General features: G+C 37.6%; 1 protein-coding gene across 1 annotated transcript in view; it reads left to right on the top strand.

Annotated features, from left to right (window-relative positions):
* The first annotated feature begins 1,410 nt into the window (after positions 1–1,410).
* ATP10D (ATPase phospholipid transporting 10D (putative)) overlaps positions 1,411–10,850 on the top strand; it is a 74,048-nt gene continuing 64,608 nt past the window's right edge. Inside the window, exons 1-2 of the mRNA XM_021701654.1 lie at positions 1,411–1,727; positions 4,015–4,209. Of these exons, the coding sequence (XP_021557329.1) occupies positions 1,438–1,727; positions 4,015–4,209 (485 nt within the window). The 5' untranslated portion in view covers positions 1,411–1,437. The remainder of the gene's footprint in view (positions 1,728–4,014; positions 4,210–10,850) is intronic.

The following is a 10,850-nucleotide window of genomic DNA, read 5'->3' as shown; positions in this document are numbered from 1 at the left end:
AAAAAACTGATAAGACTGACTTTATGAATATTTTCTCTCAATGGTAATAGAGGTTATCTATGTTGTGGGTTCAATATCCAGACACAGATACACATACTTGGAGGCTATTGTATTCTTCCCATTAAAAGGACTTTCTGCTCTTACTTGTTTTTATTATTTTGCTTTAGATCATATACTTTTTAAAGATATGATGGATTTTTAGATTATTACTTGTAATTCAACTTATTTTCTAAAATACAGTGATAAAGTGATGCTGCGTAACTGTAATCAGTTGGATTGCTTAAGGACCAATGTATAGTAAATAAGTGTGCTAGAAGAATGGATTATTAAAAATATTGACTCACTAGAATTACTAGAATGTAATTGGGCCAGATCTTCAGGTAGGTAATGATCTATGATTTCAGATCCATGAAAGCTGGATACAATTTTAATGTTCTTAGGGGTAAACTATTAATTTCTGATTAATACAACATTTTAGAGAAAATAATCAGTAGACATGTTGTAAACTTTGAATGAAGTTTAGGAAGGAAGCCAGCTTAAATAATTTGCCCAAACTACGTCAGTGTCTCAAACAGTGTTTTTTGTTTTTTAAAGATTTTGTTTGTCAGAGAGAGAGAGCACAAGCAGGGGGAGCTGCAGATAGAGGGAGAAGCAGGCTCCCTGCTGAGCAAGGAGCCCAATGCAGGACTCGATCCCAGGACCCTGGAATCATGACCTGAGCTGAAGGCAGACGCTTAACCTACTGAGCCACCCAGGTGTCCCCTCAAACAACGTTTTATCCCTGGGATTGCATTTATGTATTTACATGCCTATCACCCCACCTAGATCCTGAGTGCTTGGGTTCCATCACTTGATGGGTGAAGGGTTGTACATACAGGGATGGAAAGAATTTGTGGGCATTTTTGTAATCTTCACAGAATGGATTTTATTGACTGCTTATTCTGCATCAGGCTTTATGCTGGATAATTTACATGTTACTCATTAAATCCTTACATAAATTGCCTCACGTGTGTGGCGCTCCCATTTCAAAGATGAGAAAACTAATTATCAGATAAATTAAGAGACTTGTGCACATTAAATCCAGATTATTTGCTTCAGATTATAGGGTGGCCTTTAGGTGCTGTCTCCTGTTGCTTAAATGGTCAGATGGTTGGCTCTTGAGGCAGAAGGTGTATGCTTTATTTAATAAAAAATTTGGCTAAAACGGAGTTCCAAAGACTAGTTTTACTTTCTCCCATTTACTAGTTCCAAAGAGTAGTTTTACTTTATACCCATTGAACCATTGGTCATATATTTATTTGATGTGGAAAAAAATTCTAATTTTACTACCCTTACTATCCTTTAAGACTTTCCAGAGGCTTATAAGGAGTGTTTTAGTGGGTTTTTGTTTGTTTTGCCAGATCACCTGCATATCCTGGATCTCACCACATTTTGGACATGACTGAGTGTCTACAATGGGCCAGGTATCACTGGCAACAGCTGATGGGCAGTAGAAACAGGGACGAGGATGAGAGGTCATACAGCTATTCCTCTCTGCTTGTCTGCGGGGGCAAGTCCTCTCAGCCTCCCAGACTGGCAGGAAAGCACCGGGTGGTTGTTCCCCACCTCTGGCCCTTCAAGGATGAGTATGAAAAGTACTCTGGCACCTACGTGAATAACCGAATACGGACAACAAAGTACACACTTCTAAATTTTGTGCCAAGAAATTTATTTGAACAATTTCACAGGTAAAAGTCTTAACATGTTCTTTGTTATTCTAGTTAACATAAGATTTTTCTTTCTATGACATTATATGTTACCTAAGCTAAGACTTGGGACATTTTCTTTGACGATTCTAGTAGAGTTTGTTGTGAAATGATGAGCCCTTATGTTCACATAGCACTTTACAAGTGGTAAGATGCTTTCTCTTGACCAGAGAAGATATTTTCATATTATAGATTAGGAAACAAAGTTTGTTACACTGGTTTACCCAATGTCGTGCCAGTGATTAGGAGCTGACCCTATAGCCTTGAGTCTTTTCACTCTTGCTTCCATGTTCTTTCCATTAGACCATGCTGAGTTTTAATTTGAGCTTTTTCTTACTTGATGATATGGGGAAATAGAGCTCTTCACTAGGTGAAGCAACGACATATAGTTCAGTTTAATTGTATTTATTGAAGCTCTCCTATGAGTTTAGGCATTGAAGGAAATACATATCTAAATGGTACTCCTTTCCTAATGGAGTTTGCTTTTAGCAAGGGAAACAAGATGTGTATACAATGAAAAGACAGCGGATGTGATGAGTGTTATAAAGTGCTAACAAGTAGGATAGAAGCCTCAGAAGAGAAATAATGGAGCAAGAGAAGAGGAAAGGGCATTTGAACTTAATTATGGAGAGCTGGTGAGATTTTCAAGGCAGAGGTGTCGGCAAAGCACCTTTCAGATGGGGGAAGGAGTATGATATGTAAAAGCAGAAAGGCAGTAGCATACATTGCTTGAGGTCTGGAAAGTAGAGCCCTCTGCCTGGCACAATTAGAAACAAAGCAAAGGCAGAGAGAACATTTAGGGAGATGCTATATATACCCTGGCGAGTGGTAAGACCTGAGCTTAGAAAAATGTGGGAATGGAAAGAAGGATTATTACAGATACTATGGATTAGATGCAGGGAATTAAGTAAAAAGATGGTATGAACATATTGAGCTGAGAATGACCAGGAGGATTAGCAGAAAAAGTAAAGACAGGAATAAAAAAAAACTTGGCTAGATGATTTGGTTTTTATAAATGTTGAGTTTGAGATGCTAATGTGAATATACAGATTCTCAACATTCATTATTCATTCTGCATATATTCATTCTCATTATTCACTGTATATAGGTTCCATATACATTTATTGAATGATGGGTACGTTTAAAATATAGGTGTGAATTTGCTGAATTAATGGCTTTACATGCTATGGGTGATTCTGTCTTTTATGAATTAGAATCTGAAACTTGAACAGAGTTCAGGGTCAGTGCTGTTGGTTTGGATACAGTCCACATGGAAATAATTGAGGCCAAAAAAGTAGCAAAAAAGGTTAAGTAAGAATTTTCAAAATACAAGGAGTTGGGAGGTGCAGAAGGAGAAATGGGGGTAAATTAATTTTGAGAAGTTTAATGGTTAATGAGGAAAATATGTGATAAAAACTTGAGGGGCTATGCAGGATTGAGATTCTATTTCTTTTAAGGAAATGGGCTACTTGAATTTACCTTAGGGGCCAGTGGAGGAGTATTTGAATATATAAAATAAAGAAGTGGAAGAAGTTCCTGAAGAAATGAATCTCTTAAAAGCTGAAATAGAAGGGTTGGTTTCAAGGGGGAAATAAACCTCCCAGGCATCTCTATTTATCTTGAGCCTTGTTTGAATCTAATGTTTGGACATGCAAATTAACTTCTGAAGGCTAGAGAGTTGGGGTTTTGAAAAATTTATTTCTACAATGTGTTAACATTGAATTTCCTCTAAATTTTTTGAGCTTTTATTTTTTATTTATTAAAGATTTTTTTTAAATTTATTTATTTGATAGAGAGACACAGCAAGAGAGGGAACACAAGCAGGGTGAGTGGGAGAGGGAGAAGCAGGCTTCCCACGGAGCAGGGAGCCCAACGCGGGGCTCGATCCCAGGACTCTGGGATCATGACCTGAGCTGAAGGCAAATGCTTAATGATTGAGCCACCCAGGCGCCCCTCTTTTGAGCTTTTAAAAAGAAAGTAGTGTTTTCTGTGATGCTTCTTATGTTTTCACAACTCAAGACTGTCATACACATATTGACTATCATATATTTAATAAAGAATACCTCATTTATTACAGTAAAGCCATGAGCTGGATATCTACAGGAGTGACAGGTTGTTCAGATACGTCAGGTTTGGCTAGTTCTCTGTTCTGTAGCATCGAAAATCGACTAAGGGAAACATAGGAAAATGTCTTGAGATATTTTTGTTCCTTTTGCTTTAGGCTTTTATGTGATTTGTTAACCCTTCCTTGTGTGTGTTTGGATTGCAGGGCTGCCAATTTATATTTCCTGTTTCTAGCTGTCTTGAACTGGGTGCCTTTGGTAGAAGCCTTCCAAAAGGAAATTACAATGCTACCTCTCGTGGTGGTCCTGACAATTATTGCAATAAAAGATGGTTTGGAAGATTACCGCAAATATAAAATTGACAAACAGATCAACAATTTAGTAACTAAAGTTTACAGTAGGTAAGTGTAACAGGAGCTGGGCTAGGGAATATACATGTGTCATTTAGAAACATGCAGAATGTTACTTTCTTCCCCCTTAGATGTGATCAGGACCCTTTTTGGTGATGCTGGTGGTGGTGATGTTTTCAACTAATATTTATTAAGGACCTGTAGTGAATTTAATTCAGGTGTCCTAGCAGAACCAAAATGTATAGATGGTCCTGATTTACGATGGTCTGATTTAGGATTCTTTGACTTTACAGTGTTTCAAAGGCAGTAATCATTCAGTGGAAACCTTACTTCAGAATTTGAATTTTGACCTTTTCCTGGGCTAGCGTATGGTAAGATATTCTCATGATGCTGGGCCGCAGAAGGGAACCTCATTCCGAGTCAGCCCGGTGATCACGAGGGTAAACAATGAATCATTTTGTACCCATAGAACCAGTCTGTTGTTTTCACTTTCAGTACAGTCAGTAATTTACATGAGATTTTCAACACTTTATTATAAAAATAGGTTTTGTGTTAGATGATTTTACCCAAGTGTAGGCTTATGTAAGCATTCTGAGCACGTTTAAGTTAGGGTAGGCTAAGCTATGATGTTCCGTAGGTTAGGTGTATTACATGCATTTCCACCTATAATATTTTCAACTTGCAATAAGATTATTGGAATTTAACCCTTTCATAAGTCAAGAAAGATCTAAATAAGCCATCGTCAATCCAGGAGTTGATAAAGCAAAAGCTTCTATAACTTATGTATAAGTGGAATGGAAAGAATTAAACTTCATAAGAAGGAAAGCTAGCAGATAGTTTTTAATCCTGGATGTTACAATTTGGGATTAAGAAGAGGATGGGATATGAAAAATATGAATGGATATGAAAAACAAGGTGGGATATGAAGAAAAAGATAAGAGCTACCAGTGGAGGAAGGGGATACTGAAAAATGGGGAAGAATGTTCTTTTTTTGTACACAAAGCTAGAAACTTTATAAAACTCACCCCATTGCAGCAACAGAAAGCATTCATAATAGGAGGTCTTTTCTGAAGCATATTTGCTGTCACGGAGACCTGTATCTTCAGTATTTATAAACAGAAAGACTGTGTAGCTAAGAATAGTCTGTAAAGGTGAGTTTGGAACTGTGCTGTATATTGTAAATCTACATTTACAAATTATACCTGTGATCCTAGTATCCAGAGACAACTAATTATAACACTGCCGTATCTTCCTTTAAGTCCTGTGTGCATTGTGTGTATGTTTTACAAAATAAAGATTATACTCCATATATTTTTATTCTAATTGTTTGGCCTAATATTGCACTGCAAACACTTCCCATGTCTTTATGAAAATGAAATTTTCACTTTTCATACTTTTATGAAAATGAAAATTACAAAGTTTGGAATATTAATTGTCTGGTGTTCCCTTTCATGAGAAATGTATCTACTTTTTAAAAAGTCATCATTAGAACAGATGTGTGAAATTCTGAATCTAATATGTTAACTGCTTTACAAACAAGTTTATGATGTCACCTCTCCCCCACCCCCCCATATTGAGATTAGGAAGGCTTGTGGAGTGTTCTGGGGATGCTGAGGATATTGACTTGGCCTGAGGGGGAAACCAGCTCTAGGAGCAGTAATGAGAAATGAAAAGAGAGGGAGTTTGAGGCCTCCTGTGGAGGGACTTCCAACACCAGGCTACTCCTTGAATGGTGTATTAATCAGGGTTGTCCAGAAAAATAGAACCAATAGGAATGAGATTTATTATCAGGAATTGGCTCACATGATAATGGAGGCTATGAAGCCCCAGTACCGGCAAGCAGGAGTCTCGGGAAGGCCAGCAGTGTGGTTTGAAGGCCCGAGAGCCACAGAGCTGATGGTGTAGATTCCCATCCAAGTCTGAAGGCCTGAGAACCACGGATGCTGAGGTCAGGAGATCAGTGTCCCAGCTCAAGCCTCAGGAAGGCAGAGAGTAAATTCAACTTTACTCTGCCTTTTTCTTCTCAAGGGATTGGATGATACCCACCCACACTGGGGAGGACCGTCTCTTCAGTTCAACTTGAAGGCTAATTTCTCCCAGAAACACTTTCACAGACACACACGGAAGTAACGTTTAACCAGCGTCTGGGCATCCCTCGTGAAGCTGACACTTGAAATTAACCATCAGAGATATTTTCCTTCAGTGGTAGAGAATCTGCAGTGTCTCTCCAATCGGACAGGGGCCCCCAAATGTGGGGCGATGATCATTTGGAAGCATACATGGTGTGGGGGCCGTGAAAGAATTCACCTGAGGCAGAACATAGGCGATCGCAGCTTATTGAACACACCACAAGGGAGCCGCAGGCAGGACAGCAGAGGAGACTGTCTGCCATGAGGCAGCGGGTGGGGGCTGTTTTTAAAGGGGGAAGGTGAGGAGGTCTGACGACATAGGGAATGTCTCCCCTTTTTGGTAATCGTACCTGGTTGTAAGTAGCCCATTGCTCAGTTAAGGCTTATGGATATTTTGAGGTGGGTCGCCTGATGGGCCGTCTGTGTTCAGCCAGGGGGGTCACTGTGGGCCCTTTTGCCTGGGTCAAGTTTCCATCACTCAAGCCTGTTATCTAAAAGCAGCCTCTACAGAATCCATCTTTTTTTTTTTTAAGTTTTTATTTAAATTCCAGTTAGTTAACATACAGTGTAATATTAATTTCAGTTGTACAGTATAGTGATTGAACACTTCCATACATCACCCAGTGCTCATCACAAGTGCACTTCTTGATTCCTAACACTGATTTCACCCATCCCCCACCCTTCTCTCTGGTAACCAGCATGTTCTCTAGAGTTAAGAGTCTGTTTCTTGGTTTGCATGTGTGTCTGTCTCTCTTTCTCCCACACCCCCACCCTTTGCTCGTTTCCATCTTTTGAGCAGAGAAGGAATGTGGCGAAAGCTGTGCTTGAGGAATATTGGTCCACTCGAGTCCTGGGAATAGGCTCAACAAAGAGGGTAAATCAGCCTCTGCTAATCAGTCCAGGGCATTACTGGGAGTAGATGGCAAGGTACGGGAAGGGGTTCATAGAAGAGATACTGTGAAGAAGAACCCAATTAAATTTGGTGAGCTTTTGTGATTTTTGAGCTTTGGAGGAAAAAAGTACCACCAATAGAAAGAGGGAGCATTAAATTCACCTCAGGTAGGATGAACTGGAAATGATAGCAAGCAGGCATGCAGTGGAAATGCCCCACGGGCAAATAGGAACATGCTACAGGAGTTCTGGTCAGACGGAAAGGCTATGGTAAGAAATTTTGAAGTCATCAGTCTGTTTAGAGGTGATTTTGAAGTGAGGAGTTTGACTTAAATCCCCAAGGGAGAAAATGTGAAGAGCTAGAAGACTGAGCTTTGAGCCCAGAAGTAGGCAAGCACTTCCTTCAGCCTCTGAGCTGACTTGACAGGTTCCCTTAGACAGATGCTGCCACTCTTTCTTCTGACATCTCAGAGTATTTGATACATTTCTTGGATTGACTTTAGTGTTCTCGTTTAAATTCTAAGTTCCTAAGATTGTAATTCTAAATTGGTCAGACTAGAGATTCTATTCTATTCTAGTTACCAAGTCTGAACAAAAGACATTTAGGTTCAAAAGGCTAGTTTTCTAATAAAAAGTATATTTTGAACAAATTTAAGGCTCTTTTGACTGACCAAGAGTTCAACTAGATGATGTAATTTTTGTTTGTTTACTTTAGGGAGAAAAATAACTCAAAGGCTTATCCTGATAGTAGAATTGTCTTCCATTTTATGTGAGCCACAGAGGAAATGGTTAGGGCAAGCTGCTCACATAAAGTGATACTTAAGCTGAAACCTGAAGGATTCTGAATTCTGTTCATTATTAGAATTCTTCAGTGACTTTCTCAACATCCATTTTAAAGATCCGGAAACAAAACTAACTTTTTTCCCCCTCCTTTGTAGGACGATATGACTTGTACTTAGATAAGGAAAAATTTGGTCTATTTTTTTTCTTATACCCATATCTGATCTAAAGCTAACCAGAAAAACTCATGTATTATGTAGAAAACTAAAAATAATAGGAAAAGCTCATGGTTTTCATTTTAAAGTCATGAGTGTTCTACTAAAATACTGCTATGAATCATTTGATGACATTTATGTCTTATCATATGCCAGGGATAGAGAGATGTTACTGATACAGTCTTACCCTCAAAAAATAGTTGTAGGAAATAGTATTTTAGAATGATTATATGATGAACAAAGTCCAGATTTTGAACAATTTAAAAATTACTCAGCAATACCAAATTTAGCAAATGGGAAGAATGCTTCTTATATGTATTTTTAAATATAGGTTCTTGTCTATAAATGATTGTTGACTTTTAGTGCTACTTTAAAGTTGATAATGTGTGTTTGTTTGCTTTTCTAAGTTCTAAATAAGTTCTAATCCTGATTTTCTCAGTTATTAGCTATATTTAGCTTTGGGCAAATTGCATAAGCTAGCTAAACCCCAGTTCTCTTCATTATGAATATAATAGTAATAAAACAGTAATCAATAGAACCTAGCCCTTTCTAAGTGCTAAGTAAAGGTTAGCCACTGTGATGATTTTTGTAGGTTAGTAGTAACTATTAGCTGGAGTTTGCCACATTATCAAGTTATTTAATCAACATTTGAGAACTCTTTAGGACACTGCATGATTTTATAAATATTAAAATTGCATAGTGGGAGACCTGGTATAATTTTTTTCTCAGGTGTCCTTTTGGACATAGTCCAGATCTATTTTAGATGATTTGCATATAAACTTAAAGATAAGATGCAATTTTCTATTCAATTGTTTAAGGTCTATCCAAGATACCACTTTATGATTTCATTTCATAATAGAATCTGGTAACTTTGTCCTTTTATCTGTTATTTTATGTAATTTGCTTTTGTTTGGTATTACAGAAGAAATAATACCTTTCTCCCCCCAAATTGTTCTTGGAACAAATTATAAGGATATAAAGAAATAAAGGTAGGGGGCGCCTGGGTGGCTCAGTCATTAAGCAACTGCCTTCGGCTCAGATCATGGTCCCAGGGGTCCTGGGATCGAGTCCCACATCGGGCTCCCTGCTCCGCGGAAAGCCTGCTTCTCCCTCTCCCACTCCCCTCTGCTTGTGTTTCCTCTCTCACTGTGTCTCTCTCTGTCAAATAAATAAATAAAATCTTAAAAAAAAATAATAAAGGTAGGTTATAAGACCATGCCTTGTCGATTTAAATAGGCTAACTTAAATTCCTATGAAATGCAAAGACATCACTTTAGAAAACAAATTATTCCTCAACAAAATTAAGGTGAAAGTATGAAGCCATTAGATTGTGCAAGCTTTTGGAAGAAGCGTATTAACATTTCTGTGCAGATAATTTGATTCTTATTTGTAATATGTGGTCTTTCACATGGTGCTTATCTTTGGGCAAGTATCTTGGGAAATAAACACTAATACAGAAATTAAACATTTAAACTTTATTATACCTCAATTAAGTTGGAATGAGCTATTATGGAAAACCTAACTTTCTCAGTATTGCCTTTCAAATAACAGCCATTTATAAGGTTTTAAGTTTTGTTTCAAGGATAACAGAAGTGTGTTGAAAACAAAACTATTAATCACTTAACAAATTTGAGTGCCTTACTGTGTTGTAGGCACTGAGAGATTGAGATTTAAAGGAAAAATAGATTAAAAAAAAAATAGATACAATGCCTTCCCTCCAGGACCCTACATTATTTTCTGATCTTTAAAAATCACTGTACTGATTTTAGGAGTTTCAAAATACTGGCTAATGTTAACATTTTAGGACTATCTCATAAATTCATGAATCTCGTAAATTCATAGAATTTCATGCTTCTTAAAATAAGACTAAATATCAGTGGCCTGGGTAATCAAAAGGTAATCAACCTTTTGTGTGATGTTTTCAAAAGTGATGGTTCTTCAAATTCACTTTCTAATATACAACTAAAACATTTTTTATTTGGTGGTCATCAGGAAGTGACTATTCTAGCTGGAGTTAAAGTCTGCTTCTTGAGAGATGGGCTCTGGAGCTACCAGCCTTGTTTTAAATCCCAGGACCACTTAGGAGCTGTGTGACTTTGAGCAAGTTACTTAATTTGCCAAAACCAGTTTTTCTTATTTATAAAGGCAGGGGGGCAGGGATCATAGTTCATTTATAGGACCAACCACATAAAATTGATACAAAAATTAAATCAGCTGGTGAATATAGAGCATCTGATAAATCTTTGCTGTTGTATGCAATGATTATTCATTATTTGCTTATTATGAGTTTTTTTAGGATTTTATGGGAAAATGCTAAAAAAGTCAAAGAGAAAAATTTGTTCGTAACTCTCATCTTTCTCTCTTTAAATTTGTTGAAGCAAGAAGTAGAAGTTTACATTCTCCACCCTTCCTTCTTACCTCTCCCCTTCCTCCCACTCCAGTGGAATCACAGTTAATAGTCCAGTGTGTCCCAAGGCTTATGTAGCAAAGATGTGTGATCTTGAACTTTTAAAGAAACGAAATGGGTCTAGAAGTTTGCCTGAAGGAGGAATTGTGAGAGCAATGTTCTGTCCAATGAGAGTAGTTCAGAAGCACATATAACCAAGTAGATGCACGAAATTCTAGCTGAACATTCAGCTGTGGGAGAAGAAGGTCCTTTCACTAGCTTTAATTCTTT

This window comes from Neomonachus schauinslandi, chromosome 2 (assembly GCF_002201575.2).
Source record: "Neomonachus schauinslandi chromosome 2, ASM220157v2, whole genome shotgun sequence".
Lineage (NCBI taxonomy): Eukaryota > Metazoa > Chordata > Mammalia > Carnivora > Phocidae > Neomonachus > Neomonachus schauinslandi.
Note: the sequence above shows the minus strand (reverse complement) of the source record. Positions and strands in the feature narration are given on the sequence as shown.